The sequence below is a fragment of the Mastacembelus armatus genome, chromosome 11 (assembly GCF_900324485.2).
Source record: "Mastacembelus armatus chromosome 11, fMasArm1.2, whole genome shotgun sequence".
NCBI classification, from domain to species: domain Eukaryota; kingdom Metazoa; phylum Chordata; class Actinopteri; order Synbranchiformes; family Mastacembelidae; genus Mastacembelus; species Mastacembelus armatus.
The window spans coordinates 5,498,374-5,523,928 of NC_046643.1; the positions used below are offsets into that span (position 1 = coordinate 5,498,374).

Here is a 25,555-nt window from a genome sequence, read left to right on the forward strand (position 1 = left end):
TCAGACTGTCCTAGTGTCCTACTTTGTCTTTTCAACTTGTGGAATAAGGTTCCTATTTCTCCCAATAGGGGGAGCAGTGCGCCTCTGAGCAGCTAGTGTGCCGGAAAAAGAAAAACCGAAGAAGAAGACGCGTGGCTAGCAAACAGCTTATCTGGCTATCGGTTAGATAGCCTCAGTGAGTAAACCTCCAAATATGACAGCGTAAATGTGAGCAGAAGAAGGAAAATAAAGCTACAAACTAGAATATCGTGTGTGATACAGGTACGCTGACAGAGGCTCTGCCATGTCAGTTAATATGCTAGCTACAAATGGCACCATAAGGGCTTGTCCATAAATCGGATACCTGAAGCTAAATGCTAGCGGCGTTTGAGGCGCACATTGGTCAAAAGAACATGACTGAAGAGCCGGTGCTGCTTTCTTATCTCATTAAATTAAATTAGCTGTTGTCGTAAAACGCAGCAGTGTGTCCGGGCAGACACAATCCAACCTGACAGTCCAAACGACAAGCTAAGCTAACTTTAGCTTGTCGTTGGTTTGTCATTGAAGCATCTTCTTACATCGTCTTGCCTTAAGGCGATGATCTAAGATTTCACACAGCTCTTTGTTAATGGTGAAGACGTGTATTTAATTATTTTATCCTACTTTCGCTGAGATGATCAATTCGGGTTCAGCCTTGTTTTACATGTTTGCTGATTTGTTAGCACGACCCACTCCAGTTTACCTTGAAGTAGGACTTGGAGAGTAACTAGTTTTCCTGCCGTGAATGTTGTTCCCTGCCAGATGTTGAGAGCAGTCACCCAGGATGTATGCTGTGTACAGACAAGCGCACACCCCCACTGCGGTGGAGTTTTCAGTCTACTGCAACTTTATATCCAGCAAAGAGAAGAATTTGGTCGTTGCTGGAACATCTCAACTCTTTGTCTACAGGATTATCCATGATGTGGAGGTAATTGTCCACTTGGCTTGTTTCATTATGTCACTGTTTAAAATCTTAACTGCAAAAGATTTTCTGTAATAATGACGTTTCTGTCATTATTTCAGATTACATCAAAGTCTGACAAGTCTTCTGGTATGTTCAGACATCACACTCAAAGTACAAACTTTAATACTGAGAAAGTGCATCAGTGCTCCAACTTCACTCTTTCCTCCTGCAGAGTCCAAATCTCGCAAGGAGAAGCTGGAGCAGGTGGCATCCTTTTCTCTCTTCGGCAATGTTATGTCTATGGCCAGTGTGCAGCTTGTAGGAGCCAGCAGAGATGCGCTCCTTCTCAGTTTCAAAGATGCCAAGGTATTTCACTGTACACTGCCTGGATAAAACTTGTTAAATGGATAAAACTGCGTTGGGCTGATATCTGGGTGCGTTTCTTTTATATCAGTTGTCTGTAGTGGAGTATGACCCTGGAACACATGATCTCAAGACATTGTCACTTCATTACTTTGAGGAGCCAGAGCTCAGGGTATGTGGCACCAAGAAAACAAACAATATGTGAAATACAATCCGAGTTGATATTAATGTTGACATGCACATGTGAATAAATAGTTGGACTAATTTGCATTCTTTTTAAATTTTCAGGATGGCTTTGTACAGAATGTACACATTCCCATTGTCCGTGTCGATCCAGAGAATCGCTGTGCTGTAATGCTTGTTTATGGCACCAAGCTTGTAGTGTTGCCGTTCAGAAAAGACACACTAGCTGATGAGCAGGAGGGTGGAGTTGGCGAAGGGTACGCTACGCATTCTGTCTATTAAGACATTGCTATCTCTGTGGGACACTGGCTCAAAAACTAAAACATTTCCATTTTCATATGGCAGTGAGTTTACATGAACACTCAAATGTTGTCTGACCATGCTGAATACAACACTGCCTGTCTCGTCTGCAGACCTAAATCCAGCTTCCTACCTAGCTACATCATCGATGTCCGTGAGCTGGACGAGAAGCTGCTGAACATCATTGACATGAAGTTCCTGCATGGCTACTATGAGCCCACATTGCTCATCCTATTTGAGCCCAACCAGACGTGGCCTGGGTCAGTCAACAACTTTATTAGCTGGAACTTTTTTGTTTTAGTCACCATGTTGATCCAAGTGTGAAGGGTTTTTTTTTTTTTTTTCTCCATTCAATGTCTATGCTCTGTTGTCACTCTGCCAGACGTGTGGCTGTGCGTCAGGACACGTGTAGCATTGTTGCCATCTCCCTCAACATCATGCAGAGGGTCCATCCTGTCATCTGGTCTCTCAGTAATCTGCCCTTTGACTGCACACAGGTCATGGCTGTTCCCAAACCCATTGGTGAGCTCCCCAAATGATTTCTTTTATCGCTACGTATCAACAGCATGATTGCTATAAAGAAATCATCAGGAAAAAGTTTCCATATGGTCATTTAAAAATACTGTACACTGTATCCCAGATTGTTGAAGTGTTTAGGACTGCAGTTACTTTGAGTGCTGATCACATATCAACTCTTTCTAGGTGGTGTGGTGGTGTTCGCTGTGAATTCATTGCTGTATCTGAACCAGAGTGTTCCACCATATGGTGTTTCTCTGAATTCTCAGACCACTGGCACCACAGCCTTCCCGCTGCGTAAGTGCATTATGAAAACTCACCTGTACTATATCTGGTCTTCTCTGTGTATATCCCATTTGATATTTTTCACTGTTCACATGTTTTGGATAAACAGGTGTACAGGATGAAGTGAAGATCACATTAGACTGTTCCCAGTCTGACTTCATTGCCTATGATAAGATGGTCATCTCTCTGAAAGGAGGAGAAATGTGAGTCATTGCAGTTACCAATACAGTGCACATGCATGATGCAGACAGTTTATGATTCCTCTGTGACTGTTTTCATGCTGTCCTGCAGTTACGTATTGACCCTCATTACTGATGGCATGAGGAGTGTTCGGGCTTTCCACTTTGACAAAGCAGCTGCAAGCGTCCTCACAACCTGTGTAAGTTCTACTTATAGCTTTGCAAGTCTTTTAGACTGATACTCTTCTTATCTGTTATTATAGACAACGCAAGAGGGATTAGGGTTTGACTGACATGAAGTTTGAAAGCTAATACCCGTACTTTAAGATTAAAGCTGCTAAATCCTGCAGCATTTACAATTTTTGAACAGAAAAGGCAATAAGGGGTAAAAAAATCATCAGTTTACCAAAAAAACTCAGAAGTAGATTATTTATATCTGGCTAGCACTTAAGGATATGAAATAGATACTGAATATTTGTTGCACTTGTCAGCTTTTAGAGGATTTAGACACAGGCAGCCTGCCTTACTGATGCATTACACTGTGTGCTTTCCTCTGTCAGATGGTGACCATGGAACCTGGCTACCTTTTCCTGGGTTCCCGCCTTGGAAACTCCCTGCTCCTGAAGTACACAGAGAAACTTCAGGAGACACCAATAGAGGAGGGAAAAGATAAACAGGACAAAGAGAAAGAGAGGGATAAAGACAAACAGGTAAGTTGTTATGAAGCACCAGTGAATCTTTAATCTTACTTGCTTTATGCCTTTCTAGTTGCAGCTATTGGTGTGTATGCATTTGTCAGTCTTTGTTTGCAAGTATGTGCAGCTCACACAACTTTCTAAATCATCACTAATGAATTTCAGGAGGAACCACCAAACAAAAAGAAGCGAGTAGAATCTTCCACCAACTGGACCGGTATGTTTCAATTACAATGTTGACACGTTGTATGGTCTGCACAACCTATGTTATGCATCCTAACATCTTTGTTTAACAGATGAGGTGGATGAGATAGAAGTGTATGGAAGTGAGGCCCAGTCAGGCACTCAACTGGCCACCTACTCCTTTGAGGTAGTAAAGCACACATTTTATAGTTTTGTATGTAAATGTAGATCTCTGTGGAACGTGATAGAGAGGTCTTCTCTGTGTTTTCGTACAGGTATGTGATAGCATACTCAACATCGGACCTTGTGCAAATGCCTCCATGGGTGAGCCTGCCTTCTTGTCTGAAGAGGTATAGACATTTGGAACGGTTCCTCAAGTCTGTGTAGATTGGCTTTTTCTGCAGATACTTTACCAGAGAATTGTGTTTGGTGGTGCTGACTTACATTTTACCTACAGTTTCAGAGCAACCCTGAGCCAGACCTGGAGGTTGTAGTGTGCTCTGGTTATGGGAAGAATGGTGCACTGTCTGTGCTTCAGGTAAACCCTCTGCCTTGAGCGTGCCTGTTGTTGTTTTTTATGCATGTGTCCTTAGGTGTGTGCATAGTTATTTTTCTGCATTGTCCTAAAACCTGTGGTCGTGAGGGCCATCTGCCACAGGTCCAGTGACGATGCTAAAGTGAATTCTGGGTCTACCAGGGCTGCCTCAGAGATCGACGGAGTAGCCTGTAAACACCCCAGGCACAAGCTGAGAACTTAAATGTTGAGACACAACACAAGAATTTTGTTTCTGTTTGTCTTTCTGCCTTTCTTGCTTTGATTTGTTTCTATCTCGTTCTCAGAGAAGCATCCGACCACAAGTAGTCACAACGTTTGAGTTGCCAGGTTGTCACGACATGTGGACAGTCATCTCAAGTGAAGTCAGGGAAGACAAAAAAGTACTGTGTTTATGCATCTCTTCAGGTTTACACAGTAAGCCTTCAAAATGTTCCATCATATACAGTGACTACTTTGTTGTTTTACAGTAAGGTGTTTCTCACTCCTTTCCCAGGGTGTAAAAAGTGATGATTCAGAGGATGGGATAGAGACTGAAAGTGGTGAGGATGGTGAAGAGCGAGAAAAAGAGAAGGAGGAGGAGGAGAAAGAGGAGGAAGGGAGGACAGAGCCTCCCCTGGAGGATGATATGAAGAAGCACGGCTTTCTCATTCTGAGCAGAGAGGATTCAACCATGGTAAAGAACACAAATCCTGTCTTGCAGTTTTGATTTGAACAAATGCAAAGATTCAAGTTTAAACATCTCAGAAATTTCCTCAGAAATATCTAAGAACAATATATATGTTTCTATGGAAGACTAAACCAACGTATTATATAATTTGAATGTTATCTAATGTAATTTGCCTGTTTGTGTATAAACTAAACCTTTGTCTTTGTATAGATACTTCAGACTGGTCAGGAGATCATGGAGCTGGACACCAGTGGTTTTGCCACACAGGGTCCCACTGTGTTTGCTGGAAACATTGGTGACAACAAGTACATCATCCAAGTGTCCCCCATGGGTATTCGGCTACTGGAAGGAGGTAAAATTAGACAAAAAAAATAAAAGAAAAATTCTGGAAAAATGGTGAAGGTTAGGTTGTTTATTTGTTACATGCTACCTGGTACTAAATAGAAGTAAAGGACATAATAAAACAAAACTGAAAGTAGTAAAAACAATGCAACCAATCCTGGTCACTGACATGCTTTCTTTCAATTGTTTCAGTAACACAGCTGCACTTCATCCCAGTGGACCTGGGCTCTCCCATAGTGCATTGCTCTGTTGCTGACCCTTACGTGGTCATCATGACTGCAGAGGGAGTGGTCACCATGTTTGCACTGAAGACCGACTCATACATGGGGAAGACACACCGACTGGCTCTGCAGAAGCCACAGATCCCCACTGTGAGTAAATTCTACGCATCGCTCTCCATAGTGGCTTTTTATTCAACAGATATGCCCCCTGCTGCTTCTGTTGCTGTCGCTCTGTTGGATTCTGTGCTTTTGTAATGCAGCACGTAAATGCTCAGCACCATTACACACATGGTTGGAAATTGAGAATAGCTGTAATGACTAAAACGGCCTCTCTGTCTTCCATAGCAAGCACGCATGATCGCATTGTGCGCGTACCGTGATGTAAGCGGCATTTTCACCACAGAAAACAAAGTGAGCTGCTCTGTCAAAGAGGACACTATCATCAGGGGTCATTCTGAAGCAGAGACTATCATCCAGGACCTCAGGTAAGAATTACTGCCTCTCCATACTGAAACACACATCTAGTCGCTACACTTCCTGTACATTTATGGAGTGCTTGTTGTTAACTGTGTGTGTGTGTGTAGTAACACAGTGGATGATGAAGAAGAAATGCTGTATGGAGACTCCAACGCCAGTGCAGCGCCCGCAAAGGAGGAAATCACCCGCAGCTTTATGGCACCAGCTCCTTCTGGAAGTGAGGGAAGCTCGAGCAAAGCAGAACCCACACACTGGTGCATGATCATCAGGGAAAACGGGGTCATGGAGGTACAGGCTATGCTTCATGCACTACAAGATTAAGGTATTAGCTGTGGCTGTTTCCACATGAACATTTTCATGGTTCTTGTCTTTATTTGATTAGATTTACCAGTTGCCGGACTGGCGCTTGGTGTTCCTTGTGAAGAACTTTCCTGTTGGCCAGAGGGTGCTGGTTGACAGTTCTTCTGGCCAATCAGCAACACAGGGGGAGGGCAAAAAGGAAGAAGTAACACGTCAAGGAGAGATCCCATTAGTCAAAGAAGTGGTTTTGGTCTCACTTGGCAACAATCATAGCAGACCATATTTACTGGTGGGTTTTTACTTTGAGGTTCTTTGATGTGTTTCACTTGAATTGAAGGGCTTGACAGAAAGAAAATACAGTAAAAAATGTTTTCTTGCTTTCTAGGTCCATGTGGAGCAGGAGCTTTTGATCTATGAAGCGTTCCCATATGATCAACAGCAGCCACAAAACAACCTGAAAGTTCGCTTCAAAAAAGTAAGACCTGGGATTGATACAGATGGAATACATCATGTGATTTTTGGGTGAAGCAAATCTTAACAGCATTAACTCTGCACAGGTGCCCCACAACATTAACTTCAGAGAAAAGAAATCAAAGCTCAAGAAAGATAAGAAGGCAGAGAGTGGTGTCACTGAGGACATTTCAGCTGTGAAAAGTCGGATTGCCAGGTTCAGATACTTTGAGGACATCTCTGGATACTCAGGGGTGAGAGGGGATTTATTCTAACCTTAGTTCAGGACTCCAGCCCCAAGACAGGTACTGTCGTCTGCTAGATAAACTAAGTAACCTTCCACCTTCTATTTATTGACCCAGGTGTTTATCTGTGGACCATCACCTCACTGGATGCTGGTCACATCTCGGGGGGCGCTGAGGCTTCACCCTATGACCATTGATGGCTCCATTGAGTCTTTTTCACCTTTTCATAACATCAACTGTCCCAAAGGTTTCCTCTACTTCAACAAACAGGTACACAGAGGAAAGCTTTTCACATCGATGGTGATACTGTGGCTGTTCAACAGACAAATTTTTCTATCTGCGTTTTGCCACTGGCTTTTGACTGTTACAGGATACAAATCTAGAGACCGTGAGACACAGTCTTCACATGCAAAATACACTGAATTACATGCAGCTCACAGCTTTGGTCGAAAAATGCAGGTGTCTGAAACCCTTTCTCAAAGTTTTCTCAAAATGATGAGAAAATAGCAGGAGGAGCCACTGTTTCCAGAGGAGGTTTTGCCAACTGTAAATTCCTTTTTCAGCATGAACTTACATCTTCAGTGTTACTTTAAAACACTTCTCCTTTTGGATAACAGTCTTATGCGTTTATGTTCTGACCATTTTAATTCTGACTGCTTAGTTTCTGAGAAATCCATTTTTAATAAATGGTCATAGTTTTGTATGGCAGACAGACTGAAAATGAATCTATTAAAACTCTAGATTGTAAAACCAGTTTTCTCAGCTGTCTTATTTTTAGCTTCCACCCTTCAAGCCCTTCAGGAGTAGTGGTTTTTTGTAATTCCAAAATTATGATTATAATCAGTGTCTTGTTGGTGCCATTTCTTTCTCAGCTTAACCTTGTGTTTTTTTTTGGTTTGTTGTCTTTCACATAGTTTCTGTTTTCTTTATCAGTAATCATTATTCCTGTTTTTTTTTCCACAGGGTGAGCTGAGGATAAGTGTCCTGCCCACCTATCTGTCCTACGATGCCCCTTGGCCAGTTAGAAAAATCCCACTGAGGTGCACCGTGCACTACGTCTCCTACCATGTCGAGTCAAAGGCAAGGCTCCTCTCACTTAGCCCACACCACAGGCACCAAAGCAGCAACGTGACACAAAATCAAGCTGAAACACTTTCCCCAGATCTGCACACCTCCACTTGCCTAACACGATGTAAAATAAAAGCGTATCGATCGGGTCCTTTGAAAAGTTGGGGATGAAAGCCCTCTGACCTTAAAGTTTTCTTACTGCATAAGCAGCGAATCAATGGGGGTGACTTTGAAAGGATTAGTCTTTGATGTGAAGTTTGGATTTTTCCCTCTCAGGTGTATGCTGTGTGCACTAGTGTGAAAGAGCCATGCACGCGCATCCCAAGAATGACTGGAGAGGAGAAGGAGTACGAAATCATAGAACGAGGTTAGGCACACACACACACACACACACACCTATACCCACCTATACCTATTGTTTGTATTGCTGGTTAGCTGTTTATTTTTTCTATTTTACATAAGTAAGTGGGTATAATATGGCTATCTCCCTTGTGTCATGCTGCAGATGAACGTTACATTCATCCTCAGCAGGAAAAGTTCTCCATCCAGCTCATCTCTCCAGTCAGCTGGGAAGCCATTCCCAACGCAAGGTAAAACAGTAGTTTGCACACACGTACATGCCTTTTGCTTCCAAACACCTTTATAATATTTTAAGCACTGTAATTCACACAAAACTGCATCTTCTTGTTGAAAAAAATAAACACATGGTGTCAGAAGCTTCAGCCACACAACAATCATCTCTCCTCAGTTAAAACACCTTGTGTTAATAGTTTATTAGGTAACCATAAATATAGAGATCTGCACAAGGTTGTTGCAGTTTTCTTATTTTCTCAGCAGCCGATTGTCCCACTTGTGCTGCTTGTAGAGCATATGCTCTAATTAAAATTCTAATGTTTAATTAAAAAAACTTGGGTCATTTATCCAAGGAGAATATTTGTTTAGTCTCACATGGCCACTTTTGCTCTGTCTGGTAAGGCTCGCTTGGTGGTGCTGGATCGTTTATCCAGGGCCCTGGTCATTTACCTGCTCTGCATTACCGTTAACTAACTATATAACTGAGTGCTATTCTTTAAAGAGCTGAAGCAAGTAAGTCTAGGTTGCAGTCTTTCTGCTTTATATGTTTGGACAGTGACCGTGTTACATTACATATCACTGTTCTTGTCACTACACATGTTGATATGATATCACAGGTCTTAGAGCAAATGTGACGCGCCATCAGAGAGCCACATGCATGAAAGGAACCATAAGGTTTATTCTGATAAAATGCTGCTTCAGTGGCAGTTGAGCTGTCAGATTGTGCTTATTTTAATGATGAGCTGCCAAACTAACAGCCCACTCACACTTCCCACCTTATCCCACAACATAGGCGGTGTAATTATTACAGTGGCAAGAAAAAGTATAGGACCCATTGAAATTAAGTGGTTTCCTGTATAAATTTGCCATGAAGTGTGATCTGCTCTTCATCTAGTTCACAGCAATAGACAATCACAATGTGTTGTGTCTTTTTTGAACACACCCATTAAACACACACAGTGCTGCAGGAGAAAGTGGCGTTAGTAGCTGGTCAAACCTCCTTCACCAAGCACTTTCAATAACTCTGGATAAGACCGGCACAATGTTCAGGAGGAATTTTGGACCATTCCTCTTCACAGAACTGCCTCAGCTGACACTGATATCAATGGGGAGGGCAAAATAATGGAAACAGTTCAGTTCAGTTTATTGAAAATGAATTCCCTCCAAACAGGTTTTGCTATTTATTAAAACAACACCTGCTGGTCCCGTTCAGTTCCACAGCAGATATGATTAATATCATGCATGATGTTACCAGACAGGAATGCCAAGAAGGTGTGTGAGTATTTGTGTGAATTTTTGTAAGGATTGACCTGGAAGAGTGGGAACATGTGACCTGTATGAAGACAGTGGCACTGAGGAGTCAGGAGACGGTGTCGGGCCTGAAGGGCTACATCGCAGCAGGGACCTGTCTGATGCAGGGGGAGGAAGTCACCTGCAGGGGCCGGGTGAGCAGTGCACAGTCCCAACATGCTCGTTTTTTATTTCCTATATTTGTATGAAAAGATCTACTCAGTGGCTTCTTGCTCGATTGTTGTGCTCAGATTTTGATCCTGGATGTGATAGAAGTGGTCCCAGAGCCAGGCCAGCCCCTCACTAAGAACAAGTTCAAAGTACTGTATGAGAAGGAGCAGAAGGGGCCGGTGACAGCTCTGTGTCACTGTAACGGATACCTGGTGTCAGCCATCGGACAGAAGGTCTTGCATCACTGCAACTGCACTACACGCTCATACTGTATCTGCTTGTTAACCATAACAGGACTGGACATGAAATCCAGCCCTCCGTTGTTACAAGGAGGTCTTGTGCAAATTTTTCGTCAAATACTGGTGACAGGCTAAATCATTACGAAAGAGTAACCAGAGTGCAACGGGCTGTGTGTTCCTGCAGATCTTCCTCTGGGTTCTGAAGGACAATGACCTGACCGGCATGGCCTTCATCGACACCCAGCTCTACATCCACCAGATGATCAGCATCAAGAATTTTATCTTGGCCGCAGACCTAATGAAGAGCATCTCACTGCTCCGCTACCAGGAGGAAAGCAAAACGCTGTCACTTGTCAGCAGGGTGAGAAGTTAACACCACAAAGCAGTTCACTGTCAGCTGATGAAAGCTACAGTTAGGCTTGAATTCAGACCCTGCAGTCTTCTTAGATATTGGGTGGAGCAGGGAAAGGTTACGATCAATCAGGCCTGACTGTGATACTCAGCTATAGAGGGAGATTCACCACAGCCTGTGGGCTTCTGCAAGAGCAGCTGAGTGTTTATTGATCAAGATGTACAAGGGGGTATTGATTGCGTGTCTCCTGTGGGTATTTGGATTCAGTTGAGCTAATCTTGTTGGGATTGAAGCTGTCTCATTTGGATTTAACTGTTCTTATTGTTTTGGTACCAGGATGCAAAGCCCCTTGAGGTCTACAGCATTGAATTCATGGTGGATAATAACCAGCTTGGGTTCTTGGGTAATGTTTCTAATGAACTTAGGAGAAAATTCAATTACATTTTTAAAACATTTCCTTCTGTTCTCATTAGTCGATTATTTTCTTCACCTTTCAGTGTCAGATCGAGACAAGAACCTCTATGTATATATGTATCTCCCTGAAGGTAAGTTGTCTCTTTGGATATAGAGTTGTAACATAAGTCAGTATTAAATGCCCATCCAGTTGTGTAATGCGTGGCCTGTGTTTGCAGCTAAAGAGAGCTTTGGAGGAATGCGTCTGCTGAGGCGAGCTGACTTTAATGCCGGAGCCCACATTAACACTTTGTGGCGGATGCCATGCAGAGGAGCCCTGGACACTGGCAGCAAGAAGTCTCTGACCTGGGACAACAAGCACATCACTTGGTTTGGTAAGTGGCCACGACTCGCTGTCACACATCACTGCTGAACTTTCAAAAATGTTTTTGAAGCTGCACGACAAAACTGTGTTCACCTCCACTTCTGAGACTAACATCTTAGTTTGAAGCTAACTATAAATGATCAGACATCAGTTTCTATTCAGTGGTTCATTCATCAGCAGGCTAAAAAAAAAAGCATCCTAATGCATTGAGCCATTTTGTATATTTTAAAGCTTGCAACACTGGTAGACTGGTGCATATGGAAGGCAAATCCTATCCAGTAATTAAAAAATGTTTCTATTGTAGATTTCTGTCAGGTGTTGAGTGTAATTTACAAAAATATATTCCACAACACAATTCCTAAAGTTTGCTGTTCAATTCAACTTTTCTAATTCACATGAAAATTCTAAGGTTTAAATTTTGCAAGTGATGCTCTGTGAAAGTGTCAAAGATCGACATACCCAAGTGCTCAATGTGTAATAAACGCATGTGTCCACAGCAACCCTGGATGGAGGAGTCGGCTTGCTCCTCCCCATGCAGGAGAAGACTTACCGACGACTGCTGATGTTACAAAATGCTCTCACCACCATGTTGCCTCATCACGCTGGTCTAAACCCAAAGGCCTTCAGGTTTTACCACAGCCGACACTACAGTATCTGTCCCACATCACAAGTCACAATAACATTTTCTTGTACTGTAATTTACATAGAAGAGGCAGTATTTAAATCTTACCTTGTAGTTTTTTGTTTTTTTTTTCCCCTAGTGCTGGTAACAGTAATGTTAAAGTGATGACAGTAATAATTGATATAATGGTTATATCCTGCCCAGAATGCTGCACAGTGACAGACGAAGCCTTCAGAACGCTGTGAGAAACATCCTGGATGGAGAACTACTCAACAAGTACTTGTACCTCAGCACAATGGAGCGCAGTGAGCTGGCCAAGAAGATTGGTACCACTCAGGACATAGTAAGTCCACTAACTAACAGATAAGAGAAAGCAGTGAAGTTAGTTTCCTTATTCTGATTCTATTTTTTCCTGACTTTTCTCTGTAGATCCTGGATGACCTTCTGGAGATCGACAGAGTAACAGCTCATTTCTGAGCAAAATTCCCATATCCCCTCCATTGATTGCTGTTTTATATTAAGTGGAAGTAATGTTTTGCTATGATCATCTCTGTGAAAACAGTTTGTTTTTCTTACTCGCTAGACAAAGAGGATAGCCATGTTGTTTTTTTTAGAATATTTTGTATAAAAAAAAAAAAAAAAAAAAATAAGTAAAAGTAATTACACAAGCCTGGTTTCATTTTGCAATTTGTTCACATTGAAGTTAAAACAATAGACACGAACACCGTCAAAAGGAGGTAGAATATTTTATTAACATTATTAAATAATTCAAAAACTTTTGGTTGGCTGGAACGCTCTTGATTGCTTTTTTTAAAAACCTGCAGTGTACTTGTTGAATAATTTAGGGGAAGTCATAGAGATTCAGATACTTAACCTCTTTTAAACATCTCCAGTGTTATGCAGCAAAACGTTGTTTAGCTTATTCCATAGCCAAGGGTCTATTATTACACATTACTCATGGAAAACAGTTACTTCTATGCATAGCTTAGCCAGGGTGACAGAGCTGCTACAATAAATCAATAAATACATAAATGTTTATTGTAGCTTCTATCTTTAAAACATAAGCTGTAGTTTAAAATATCTCAAAATGTTGATTTCAAAAAGATTTATTTTACCAAGATGTTAAATACTACAAAAAATGTGTTTTATTCATTTAAAAAAAAACACAAAAAAAAAAACCAGTCTGGTAAATCGTGAAACTCCACAAGGAGTGTATTTTGGAATGAGTTTGGCTCTTGAAGTCCTGAAGTGTGATTTGGTGTGAAAACACTGGAGCAGCACCATTGCTAACAGTACTTTCAGCTGCTACAGTAAGGAAAGGCTCCTTGCTGTTGGTCTGCACCAACCTATGCGTGGAAAACGTCCTCGTTCTCTGTGGCCTCAAGAGTGGAGGAGAGCCGTGCATTATCTCAGGTACTCGTACATGTCAGCATCCAGCGACAGCAGACCAAAGTATGACAGCAGACTCAGGAATGAACGCGTCAGGCTCATCACTGCCATCTCCGATCTGTAAAGGAGTCACATTATTTGGCCCAGTCACAAAACACACAGTAAATACATCCATGCTATTAATACACACAGTGTTTACCTCAAGGCCAGCTCAAACTTGAGACTCTCCCACAGTGTCCTTGCCCAGCGGAACACCCACAGCCTGGGAAGTATCCCTGCATTCTCCGCCTGAATCTTCCCCCAGCCTCGCACCGCACTAACATACAACATCAGGTAAATCATTTTCAAAGATGCTTGTGACATTCAGACACATACTGGGTAAAAGGGATGTCTACAATACCAGTATAGTAGTATCTAGTGTATTACTGGCAGGTTAATAATGCCAGCTATTAAACCACTTTCAGTTCATTAATAAAGGAGTGAGTGCTTTCTAGGCTCTTGTTTAGTTTCTCAGGACCAGCACCACTAAAGTTGGTGTTCTACAGACTATTACCAACTTGTCTTGTTTGGCTTCAGTTGGAAAAAGCTTCCAGAGACTGGTCTTTAGACTGATCATCTTTCAGTCTTTCTGAAGGAGTCATGGGTCTACCAGCATACCCCCAGCCACCCTGGGAAAGTTTTGACCAGACAGTAAAGAAGAAGTATATCATTGCCCCCCCCCGTTTTTAAAAGCTGTCTTCTGATGTTATTAATTTGTACCTAAAGGTCTATATTCAAAACGTTTTCTGCCATGAATGAAATCTGGAGAAGAAACGTTGACAATTTTACCAAGTTACTATTTTGTTTTAGCTTACAAGTAGTGAAATTTCAACCTACTGCATCGTCACATAAACTCAGTTCATTATAATGTAGGTGGATCACAGTGGTAATATTTACTCAGTAAACTTCTTCCCTCTGAAATGTCATTTAGTTGGAGCACCTTAGAACTAAACACTGTGAAACAGGGGCTGTAGTCCTGGAAGGTGTTTGGTGTGTGTTAAATGTCATTTGTGACATGTAAAATCTCAGCGTGTGTCCCTGGTATAAGCCATATTACTCTCTGGAACTCTTTGAACACTCACTAATAGTGAGGACACGTGACACTGACCTCTTGGCCATGACAAAGTAGCGGTCCACTGGTGCTCCAAGTGTGATGTTGATGCTTCGAACCGTGTTAATGTTCCGGAAAACCAGCAGCATGGGCCGGGGCATGGACTTCAGCACCTCCATGATGCTTTCAAAGCGGTGGATGGCCATTTCACGCATGTAGGCTGTCTCCTCTCTGCTCAGGATGTTGGACAGATCCAACTCCCGCATGTTGATGGGTCGCTGCAGCAGCATCTCACAGAAGAGGAAGTACTCTGCACACCCAGTTAGGCAAGAAATTAAAATACAGCATAACAGTTAGGTGAATCTGACATATGAAAGGAGTATTTCACTCCTACGTAGATTAGATCATTTAATACAAATGACATTTATTACTTGAATTAATGCCCGAACAGTGAAAAGGACATCTTGTTCCTCAAAGGTCCCAAGGTCGAAAATCCTACAACACCCAGGATGCATTGTGTCCGGTGCATCTCAATGTTATGTCTATTGCTGTGATGTTTAACTTCAGCTTGACAAGACATGAGCTGTAATCAGTGTCACTGGATTGTATTTTTTATACACAGTGGTGATCATTGACAACCATTTTAGTCAGATAGTGTCCAGGTTGGAGTTCTACATGAATACATGGTCACAGAAGTCTCCCATTAAGAAGTAATCGGTAAATCTGTAGCTTATAAAATACTGACAAATGACTGCTTTGGATATACAACAGAATTCCCTGATACTGGATGTTAAGGGGAATATATAACATTTACTGAAATACTATTTTCAAGAATGACATTTAACTTACTTACCTTTGACCCCAAGGACATTAGAGTACTTCTCCATTGCCGCTTCATCTCGCAAGACTATGGATCTCCACAGTTTACAAAGGGCCACTCTGTCACTAAGGTCAAAAGTTACAGTTGATAAATATACACACTGAAAGAAAAATATGATCAGATTTTATTAAATAGACTCATCCAAATCTTACTGTTGACTGAGGTATTGGTACAAGCCATGGTCCAACAGCACTAACTGTGCCTTCTTGTCAGGACCTGGTCTGACTAGAACTGCCAACACAGACAATCCATTAATCAGGCTCCGTCAGTCTGTCCATAAAGACATCATTTTCAACATTTGGAAAGTCAAAAGCTACAGATTAGTAACTGGTTTGCATTTTAATATTTTAGAGGAGATAGCTTTACAAAGATGAAAGGACAGCTAAAAATGAATGTTGATGTACTGTTCACTGCAACACTACACAACGAGCAAGTCAATAAGTCCAATAAATGATATCAAGACACCAAAAATGGTGTCATTATAGACAGCCAACAGCTTCACAAACTATCAACACCGCTTAATATTCAAGATCTTCATTATCTTAAGGCTACAAATAATCAATTTGCAACACAACATATAAAGCGCCTATTTTATAATTGCCATTCCTCATGTCTTCACTTGAAAACAGAACACAAGGGGCAAGGAACACAACTGAGGAGGGCAGTGTACAACACAGCTCTCTCAGCAGATGTCAACTGAGACTTTCATTCATGGTCAGCGCTTCTCTCTGCCACCGGGGGCACCAAAAAGCCATATTATGGATATTCTCCTTCACGTTGTACTTGGACTACATGCATACACACATGAAGAATGATGTACCCACCATTTCCAGGATGAGGGTCAGCATGGATGAAACCAGTGTAGAATATCTGCTCTGCAAATGTTCGGATCAGTTTATCTGCAGTCTGCAAGACAAATATTTGATGATGATATTCAGACAACATTTCTAATATATACTCCATTCAGAATGCAGCAGCTTACATCTTTTAAACTTAATCCTTGTCTTTTAATTTCTTCCGGGTTGTTGATTTTGCAGCCATTGCAAAACTCTGCTGTGAGCACTCTCTGAATTGGAGAGAAAAAAGTAGAAAAAAGTTTATACATGGAGAAAAATGGAGATTCAGTTACCTTGTATCATTAACAATGATCTCACCTTACTAGTTTGCTCCCAGAAGACTTTAGGTACAACAACAAATCTGAAGTGTTTCAACTCCTCTGCACACCTCTCTGAATTCCTGGCCTCATTCTCAAAGTCCAGCTCTTGGGCCAATGTGTCCTTCAGGTCCTTTAGGAATTTGATTACAGTCAAAAACAGACCAAAAATCACTCTTCCTGTCAAATACAGTAGGTCAGCCACAGCATACAATTATTTCCTGACCTTAAGAACCCATCGGAATCCAAAACTGGGGTGCATAAACTTAACAATATCCAGCAGGATCTCCAAAGTTCTGATGTCACCATCAAATCGATCCCTGAGGTCAATGTACTGAACCTGTGGGGGGAGCAATATCACAAAAGGATTATGCTGAACATTTTGGAAAGTCCATCCCCAGAAAGACTCAAAACAACAACAAATCTGATCCTCGACCACACATTTTTATAATTTCTGTCTCCTGAAAAATCCAAATTAGATGTTTCAAGGTTGCTACTAATGTTAAAATAAGTGGCATCATTTTAAATAAGGTATAAACTAATCCATGGAAATGGATGTTGACTTTGATCTCACCTTCACAGCAACAGGAGTACCATCGAACATTTCTGCCTTATGAACCTGTGCCAAGCTGGCAGCAGCTACAGGTTCATAGTCAAATGTTTTAAAAATCTGCTCTGGGGTCTTGTTGAAGTCCTCTTTGAAGAGAGCATCCACCTGTTGCAGACAAACAATTCTGAGGAATTTCAAGCTGTCCTGTTTTCACTGAACTAAGTTCCTTTTTAAGATGCAGTTCTCACCTCTTTGTACCGCCTGTTTAAGGCCTTGTCTTCCAGTATTTGCAGGGTGCGGATGTACTCAGGGGGTAGTAGGTGGTTGAATGAACACAGACCTTGGCCAAGTTTGATGTATATGCCTCCGTTCCTTACAGCGCCATTCACCATACACTCTGCTGCCCTCTGGTGGCACGCTGACAACTTGGCCAAGTAGGATGGGCTGCTCTAGCAGGGTAGGAAAGACATACGGCATGATTGTCCACACAGTATAAACACCCACAGAGACAGAAATCAGCAGTTAACATGTGACCACCAATGCATGACGCAGCCAAGTTTACTTGATAATTGATTAATCTGTTGTAAAAACTCATTACTGATTGTTAAATTAATTTTCTGTTTATCATTTAATGCACAGTGCTAGTTGATTGACTGGCCCTGTTTCCCCACTAGTTAAACAACACTTATCAGCACACATTCTGTCAAAATCTGACCAGCAGTCTGGCAGCAGCAGATCAAGCCTACGCCGACCCCTTTTTCATTACATGGAACTTACCTCATCCAGGCCATGGAGAGCCACGTTGGTGGTCCACCAGTAATCCACTGAGATCAGGATTCCCACAGAGAGTGATCTGAGGACACACAGATTAAAAGATTGCTTGGACTTCAAAAGCTTTGGATTTATCCTGTTAATAGGATGTAAAATGGAAATGTGAGTGTTGATAAAATTATCAGTCTCTTTGACCACACCTGTGGTAAATGGTGTTTACTGAGCCCGTATTTACATACTTATATTTTACAGAGATACCATAGCTGTAAAAATATCCCCTTACAAATGACCATACCGTCAATACACTATTTAATCTCGCTGCAAAGTTTTTCATTCCTACACTTCACATTCAGCTGCCAATCAGAGCAGTAACCTGAATACAGACAGTCTGTATAAATACTAATTCAGTCATGTCAGTGACTTTCACTTTATAAAAAGAGCAGTAATATTCTGTATTTCACCACACTACAGTTTACATTTGGAAACATATTGTACCTTAACCCCATCACCAAAGGATCCTGTGTACTGTAAACTCAGATGTTGTCTTGGGGCATGTAGCAGAACATGGAATAAACCATAAATCATTTGTGTGAACATGTTGCATGTTTTTACAAATTAAAAGGTGAGTTCATAAGTAATAAAATGCATCCTTGCTCTGTTCGGTCCACTCACAGTTTGGGTTGCAATGACCTCATTTGTCTGGTCCACCATCATCAATGTTGGCAATATGAACTACCATTAAATTGACTCCTCTTTACCTGTGCACCAATTATTTTTCTTAACAAATCCCTCAACTCCAGAAATCAATGCTATGAAATCAGCATTGGAATTGATATGGTACTTTACTTTAAGTAGTTAGTTAGTTAGTTTAAGTCCTCTTATTTAGCCTTCATAAGCACTAAATACATATTTAATAAATGGTTTATACACTGTAATTACTGTTCATTAATGTCTATATTAACAACTAAAATGCCTATTGTAGACATGCACAAGTATACAAACAGATAATAAATGATAACATACACAGCTATAAAATCAAATATTTCTAGCAGATATTAGAATTGTTAAATACTGTACATTGTTAGATGTCTTAATGTCTGCTTACAACATTATAGTGTGTTATAAACTATTTGTTAAATGTATATACATGCTAACTAGGAGTACCTAAAGTAAAGTGTAACCAATATGGCACATTTGATATAGACAAACCTGCAGAAGCGACCAAAACCTTCAACTACAATTCTCATCTTTCTCCTCTCACTGGGTTCTGACACAGCATACTGGACACCCACTACCACAGGTACACCAACAGAGATGCCAACAAGTGTCTTCCACAACAGCCCTCTACGCTTGCCTTCCCTGAAAGGAAGCAACACCATCATCATCATGGGCAGAAGTTAATCTAGGATTATGGCCTGACTGGTATTTGGTACCTGAGTGAAGTGAAGAATCTGGCTGTTTGAAGTGATGAGCTGGGATGTGGGGATTTTCGGAGCAGAGCCATATGATGCAGACACAACCTTAACTAAAGAAAAGGACGGTGTGAGAAATCCAGCAAACATAACAGCTGAAAACAAAAACAAACCCCTTACTAGACAAAAAAAACAATTTCTTTCATAGAATGTTCTGTGTTTTATCTTCACAATGCACATCTTGCTGAGTGTTTACCAGGGGCCTGGGTAATGGAGATAGATTTTAGGTTTTGTTTTTTTTGTTTCACAAAGTGAATTTTTACATGTGCATGTTATGTTTACTGTGAAAAATGCAAGAACATAAAGGTCTGCAAGCATTTTCATTCATTTGGTCATTCTGTTTATAAAAGACGCTTGTCAAACAGCAACTGGATGGTAAATTAACAGTGGATTCAGACAGAGGTAAACAATATAAAGTCATGGATAAAAACTCTTAAATATGAAAAGCATGCCAGCAGCAAAAAATAAAAGCTGCAGATCTTTCTGATCATTCAATGGCAACAATTTCACTTTTCAGTTTGAAATGTAGCTGTGAACTGTTTTTTATTCATTTAAATAATTCGCCCTTGTTTCGAGGACACAATTATTTGTAAATGATCCGCTTGGATGCACTTAGAGTCTTAGACTATTAATCATAAAGATGAGTTTATTTACAGTGGATTGACAAATCTATGGTTGCTGAAATATTTGAGGGTTTGATTTAATATTTTCTAAAGGTGTACAGATACGTTTACCCACTGAGGAGGAGGAGGAGGATCTTGTTTGATGCAGTTAGACATTACATATTTTTTTGCAACTATCATGTCCAACTGCAGGCTTTCTTACAGAATTGTAATTAGGATTGGAAAAACCCACAAGAAGTAGTATAGACAAATTAAGCTCTATTTTTTATGATTTTTGAAGTGTATTCTGTCCAAGTGTTGTTTTAACTTGCAGCATGACCAGGTCAAATGGAGGAAAAATGTTATGCAAATGTGTTTGCCTATTCTTTTTTTCGGCAGCAGCTCTAATGGGGATCATTTTGTCCTTTATACAGATCCATCTAATTATGTCCTAACAAATTGTTGCTTATTTTGTCTGGCTTTTGTCAGTGAACATAGCTGACTTTCAGATTACAATGGTATAAAACAGTGAAAATCAGTCCTTACATTTAAGAAGGTAAAACTTAAGCATGTTTGTTATTTTTAACAGGAGCAGCACAGTAGGTGAGTGGTTAGCACTATTGCCTCACAGCAAGAAGGGCCCAGGTTCGCAACCCATCAGGGACCTTTCACAAGCACATGTTCTCCCTGTGCTTGTGTGGGTTTTCTCCAGGTTCTCTGGTTTCCTCCCACAGTCCAAAAACATGTATGTCAGGTTGATTGGTGACTCTAAATTGCCCATAGGAGTGAGTGTGAGTGTGTGAGGTTGTTTGTCTCTATGTGGCCCTGTGATGGACTGGTGACCTGTCCAGGGTGGACCCCTGCCTTTCACCCAGAGAGAGCTGGGATAGGCTCCAGCAGATCCCTGGGACCCTAAACAGGAATAAGTGGGTATAGATAATGGATGGATGGAATTATTTATCACATATAAGTGGATACAAAAATAGTTGCCAAAAACTTTCTTCTGATTGAATAAACGGTTTATTCATGTAACATGTCTATTAATCACAAAACCAGCTTCCTGAGACTTGCTAGCCCAGTTGTCACTGATGTTGTCTAAGGAGCTGGCAATCAATTAAGCGCCTACCAACACCGAGGCAGGCCCAGCGTGTGTGTGTGTGTGTTACATTGGTAAGTCAGCAAGAGGAGAGTGGGTGTAGATCAAGGCCAACGGGGATATGTTGTTTTTTTGTTCGGTGTCTGCATGTGAGGGACGAAATGTCTCTCTACAGCTGACAAATTGATGTGCAGATAGCAGCAATGTCAGGGACCTGTGTCACTCACACAGTGAACAGGACGAGCTGAAGACTGTTCCCCGGATGACACGACGGTGAAGATGGACAGTTAGCTAGCTGTGATAAACACTCTTTGCTCACATAAACACTCTTTGTTGACATTTAGGCGTAACGTTAACCACGACACTTATATTACAGCTATCTCCTGAAAGTAGCGGAAAATTGAAATAGAGTTTATCAACCATAAAACGACTTTAAACTAAACGTCAATTGGCCATACTCACATGCCCGACGTGTCGCTTACACTAAACTAAAAACAAAGCTTATACCACTCCAATGAATATTATCATGAAATGTTAGCACGACCAGCTGCCAGTTAATTGACCTCAGCTCATTACTAGCTAACTAGCTCATTTAGCCACCGCTGATGTGAAAGCGAGCTGAAATGACTTGGAAGTATGGTTTATTTACCACTCTGGAGGTCTGTGCTGTCATGTTTCCCGGGTTATTAAAACAGCTCCAGTCACAGCAATGAATTAATATCCAAAGTGTCCTTCCTGTTATGCATGTACCGGGCACTGAAGCTGCCAACCAGCGTGCCCACTGCTCCCGTTATCAAAGAGAGTAGACGCAACCGTGAGAGTGCCCTCCCGCTTACTTCCGTCTTTGCTCCTTGCCTTATGGTATCGCTTGGTTGTAGAGAGCTTTATTTATTTGTTCATTTACTTAGAGAGCTATTTCCCTGACAGTCGACGACACAGAGACATCATATATGAGATTTTACATACGAAACTTCACGAAATTTGAGCTCCTGTGGTAATGGGCTATTATTTGTACCATCATCTCGACTGAAGACTAAACGAGACAGGGTCTGTCCGTCCTTGATTAATATTCCTGAGGAAATCAGGTTCTCACAATTAGTGTCTTCATTTGAATTTCATAAATTAATTTCATAAATTAATTTATTATTATTTAAATCACGTCTGAAAACACATTTTTGTCGTATATTGTGTATTTTTTTTTTAATTTTGGATTTAAGGTGAGCAGGGAGAAGCATCCCCCTTCACAGGGGGACGCAAAAAGTGTAGCCAAGGCGAGCTTTAGAATAACATTTTTAAAAACTCAATAAGATATATTAAGATATATTGAGATATAATAAGATATATTGAGACTAATCAAATGTTTAACGCAAACCACACAGCAATAAGATAGGAAAAAAGTTTGTCAAATGACTCTTACACGACCTTTGGTGGGTGACTAGCTGCAAAAATATTACCTTCCATGTTACAGATCTTTAGTGACAGTGGGCATTAGTGGGAGGACAGAGGGACCGTGCACTCTATCTCGATTGTGCACTCCCTGGTAGGAGGTGCCGAAATAAAACGTCACTTGTTACATAGAGTGGTTCGAGGGGCACCTTCGTCCCATTAACGTGTTTAGTTGTTATTCATGTCCCATCTCCTCCTTTATATGTCAGCTTAAACCGATGAAGTTATTTAGTAATAGTACCTATCAGTCAGGGCACACACAAAACTGACCTTGGACCTGGAAATGTAAATAACTATGACCTTAGAACTTTTCCACTTCAATTTAATTTAATAACACTGGCTGTTTTTCACAGTAAAGCAGAAGATCAGTGTGTATTTTGAAAGTAAAACAGCTCATGGCAACATCCCACAGCTGCAAACAAACAGCAGACAGTGCCACATGAGACAACAGTGTACAGTATTATTTCTATATTACATCATCTTACATCAGGTGGGTGTTTCATGGTGCTGGTCTGAAGCTTCATGGAAAGATGTAGCAAAGGACAAACAAGGAAATGTACAGTGTGGGTGGATTTTGTCATTACAGACATATTTTGTTGGGATTTATGCTTACAATGTATTGCAAATGGAAAAAAAAAAAACTTGTTTCTTTTGTGCGTGTCGCAAGTGGTGTCAGTGTAGAGGATTTATAGCCCTGCTAAACCAGCCAGATTTCGCCCGGACAAAACGGAAACGTGAGCTGATTTTCAAAAGAAAGTGGTATTTCTTTCACACTTTCACAAAAGAGAATTAGATGTGCTGTAGTGTCACAACAACAAACACTACAAGTAACGAATGACATAATTACAAAAGGCGCGTAACCTAACGAAAATATCAATAATTTAATAATGCGCGGGGCGTAGCCATTTCATTAAGGATTTTAATTTGAAACCTCTGTGGAAAAGGAGGCACCGGATGCTGCAGTGATGTCGCTGCAGTGTTGCGTTTTCCTGTTTACGGGCGGGAAGAGCGAACATAGCTGATCGTGGAGGCTCCTGTGTTTAAATCCGCAGCACATTTATTTTGATTGCCTTCGATCACGATGGTTTGCACATTTTAATGATACACGGGGAGTTGCGAAGTCAAGTGGATACGTTTTGAGCGGACCGTCGCTGAGAAGAAGGATTTGTGGACGGTGTAGGCAGATGGAGGATTCTCCTGCAGATTCGGGTGGTGGTGGCGGCGGCGGTGCAGCAGCGGAGGGCCCCGCGGTGCAGGTGTCAGATATCCGCTGGCCCTCAGGGTCTGTCCCTCTACGGGTTCTGGAGTGGAAAGTCAAACCCGGTTCTCTTGTTAACGTGGACTCGGTGCTAGCGCTGTGTGCTCCCATAGTCCAGGAGAAGGGGGCAGAGGCTGCCAGGCTGCCAGAGAAGAAGGTGAAGTCGGACCGTGCTGGAGTAGTAAAGGAGCTCTGCTATCAGCCCGGACAGGTCCTGCCTCCCGGGTGAGTCACTACGTTAGCTAATGTTAGCTACCTGACCTCCCCCGGCGGGTACAGGCCACATGTCACCTGGAGTGGAAGGCTAGCTAGCTAACCAGCTAACACCGTTAAGTTAACATTAGCTTGTTGCTAACTCCGCTCCACCATTTGTCAAGCTAAATAACATAAACACACCGACATTTGCCCTGGACCTTCAAAATAAAAGTTTTCTTTTTTAAAGACTATCTTTTAGTTTCGGTCGTTGTAAAAATGTTATTAATTGAAATCAGTTGTAACCAGCTTTTTAGAAAACATTGTATAACGTTACCAGCCGGCATTTTTGACGTAACTTACTTGCAATCACACTTATAGGCAAAGTGTTGTTGCGATTTTATATTGAAGGCAGGAGGAAGTGAAGTCTTGTTTTGTGCGCCTTGATACAACAGTTCATCGCGTGTACGAGCTGTGTACAAGGTGTGTAGGTTGACAGGTAGAAGACTGGCCAAACAATTATAGCTCTGATTCAAAATATTGAATGATTTGCTGTTTCACCTGTAAGAGAAATCGGAATACTTTATTGATCCTTAAAGAAAATTGTTCAGTTGCTGTAGCTCTGAGTTGAATAACATATTAAAATGCAAAATCACTACTAAATAAGTGCATGAAGTGATATTATAGCAATAAATATGATACATTATGTGCAAATAATCTTACATTTAAAGTGAGGAGTTGTACAATCTGATGGCCACAGGAGCAGTCTCTCACTGAACATGCTCTTCACCAGTGTGCCATGGAGGGGGTGGAGGGAGTTTCCCAGGATGGACTTTTCCCAGATCGTCCTCTCCATCACGGTTGACAGAGTCCATCTCGTCTCCCACAACATCATTGGCCTTCCAGATCAGTTTACATCCACAGCATAGACCAGCAGACGTTAAAGGACTGTAACCTCCGCAAGAAATAGAGACAGCTTTGGCCCTTTTTCTGTGTTTCTGACCAGTCCAGCTTGTTGTCATTGTATATACCAAGATATATGTAGTCCTCCACAACTTCGGCATCCACCCCTAGGATGTTAACAGGGGTCACTGGTCCCTTCCTCCTTCTCAGATCCACCACAGGCTCTTTTGTTTTTGTCACACTGAGTTGAGGATGGTGTGACAAAGTCCCATGTATTTGGCCTCATCTCCATTGCTAATACAGCCCACTACAGCAGAGTCATCAGAAAATTTCTGAAGGTGACATGCCTCAGTCTTGTAACTAAAGTCTAACTAAAGTCTGTGGTGTATATTTTGAATAGAGAAGTAGACAGGACTGTTCCCTGTGGGGCCTCTTTGCTGCTGACCTATCTATCAGATACACAGTTCTGCAGGCGGACATACTGTGGTCTCTGTGTCAGACTGTTCACAATCCAGGACACTAAGGGGACATCCACCTGCGGCGCATTGAGTTTTTCACCCAGAAGTGCTGGCTTGATGGTGTTAAACACACATGACAGGTCAAAAAAACATGACCCTCACTGTTCTTTCATGTTTTTCTAGTTGTTTATATTTCCGATTAAGCATGTAAATGATGGCATCCTCCACCCCAATTTGTGGCTGGTAGGAAAACTGAGGTCAAGATGTGTTCTTACTGTAGTCCTCAGTTTTTCCAGGACCAGCTTCTCCATGGTCTTT

The 25,555-nt window shown here is 41.4% G+C and overlaps 3 protein-coding genes across 6 annotated transcripts in view; 2 read left to right on the top strand and 1 right to left on the bottom strand.

Annotated features, from left to right (window-relative positions):
* Positions 1-122: 122 nt before the first annotated feature.
* On the top strand, positions 123-12,645 carry cpsf1 (cleavage and polyadenylation specific factor 1). 2 transcript variants are annotated; one of them, XM_026300685.1, is made up of 38 exons: positions 123-261; positions 781-946; positions 1,042-1,069; positions 1,155-1,288; positions 1,377-1,457; positions 1,574-1,725; positions 1,882-2,028; positions 2,151-2,290; positions 2,471-2,581; positions 2,679-2,772; positions 2,861-2,948; positions 3,309-3,458; positions 3,609-3,660; positions 3,740-3,813; positions 3,902-3,976; positions 4,084-4,164; positions 4,467-4,562; positions 4,676-4,855; positions 5,060-5,201; positions 5,384-5,562; positions 5,758-5,897; positions 5,997-6,177; positions 6,272-6,478; positions 6,575-6,664; positions 6,747-6,893; positions 7,002-7,154; positions 7,848-7,964; positions 8,229-8,319; positions 8,458-8,542; positions 9,829-9,970; positions 10,067-10,219; positions 10,410-10,586; positions 10,914-10,980; positions 11,075-11,122; positions 11,210-11,365; positions 11,853-11,982; positions 12,182-12,320; positions 12,407-12,645. In XM_026300685.1, the coding sequence occupies exons 2-38, from the start codon at positions 803-805 to the stop codon at positions 12,452-12,454; spliced, it is 4,419 nt and encodes a 1,472-aa protein (XP_026156470.1). In that variant the 5' UTR covers positions 123-261; positions 781-802; the 3' UTR covers positions 12,455-12,645. The 2 variants fall into 2 exon arrangements, with proteins under 2 accessions (XP_026156470.1, XP_026156471.1); XM_026300686.1 differs by having other exon boundaries at positions 128-175.
* A 533-nt stretch (positions 12,646-13,178) lies between these two features.
* On the bottom strand, positions 13,179-21,764 carry adck5 (aarF domain containing kinase 5). Of its 2 annotated transcripts, XM_026300227.1 has the most exons (15): positions 21,630-21,764; positions 19,244-19,335; positions 19,020-19,169; positions 17,817-17,892; positions 17,288-17,488; positions 17,064-17,204; positions 16,716-16,829; positions 16,491-16,622; positions 16,319-16,402; positions 16,161-16,242; positions 15,489-15,567; positions 15,310-15,401; positions 14,514-14,766; positions 13,566-13,682; positions 13,179-13,484 (listed from the first exon to the last, which is right to left on the bottom strand). In XM_026300227.1, the coding sequence occupies exons 1-15, from the start codon at positions 21,651-21,653 to the stop codon at positions 13,382-13,384; spliced, it is 1,740 nt and encodes a 579-aa protein (XP_026156012.1). In that variant the 5' UTR covers positions 21,654-21,764; the 3' UTR covers positions 13,179-13,381. The 2 variants fall into 2 exon arrangements, with proteins under 2 accessions (XP_026156012.1, XP_026156014.1); XM_026300229.1 differs by lacking the exons at positions 19,244-19,335; positions 21,630-21,764 and having other exon boundaries at positions 17,288-17,483; positions 19,020-19,158.
* A 1,651-nt stretch (positions 21,765-23,415) lies between these two features.
* The window catches only part of ctdp1 (CTD (carboxy-terminal domain, RNA polymerase II, polypeptide A) phosphatase, subunit 1), a 54,632-nt gene continuing 52,492 nt past the window's right edge, over positions 23,416-25,555 (top strand). For both annotated transcript variants that reach the window (XM_026300329.1, XM_026300330.1), the window contains exon 1: positions 23,416-23,909. In XM_026300329.1, coding sequence (XP_026156114.1) covers positions 23,611-23,909 — 299 coding nt within the window. In that variant the 5' untranslated portion in view covers positions 23,416-23,610. The remainder of the gene's footprint in view (positions 23,910-25,555) is intronic.

Bases quoted from the DNA above. Each gene is read 5' to 3' on its own strand.
- cpsf1 (XM_026300685.1), top strand. From the start codon at position 803: ATGTATGCTGTGTACAGACAAGCGCACACCCCCACTGCGGTGGAGTTT. The intron at 6,479-6,574 runs GTGGGTTTTTAC...CTTGCTTTCTAG, and splicing joins ATAGCAGACCATATTTACTG to GTCCATGTGGAGCAGGAGCT. The intron at 7,965-8,228 runs GCAAGGCTCCTC...TTTCCCTCTCAG, and splicing joins CCTACCATGTCGAGTCAAAG to GTGTATGCTGTGTGCACTAG.
- adck5 (XM_026300227.1), bottom strand. From the start codon at position 21,653: ATGACAGCACAGACCTCCAGAGTG. The intron at 16,403-16,490 runs GTGAGATCATTG...TCTCCAATTCAG, and splicing joins TCTGGGAGCAAACTAGTAAG to AGAGTGCTCACAGCAGAGTT. The intron at 16,243-16,318 runs GTAAGCTGCTGC...TTTGTCTTGCAG, and splicing joins AAGGATTAAGTTTAAAAGAT to ACTGCAGATAAACTGATCCG.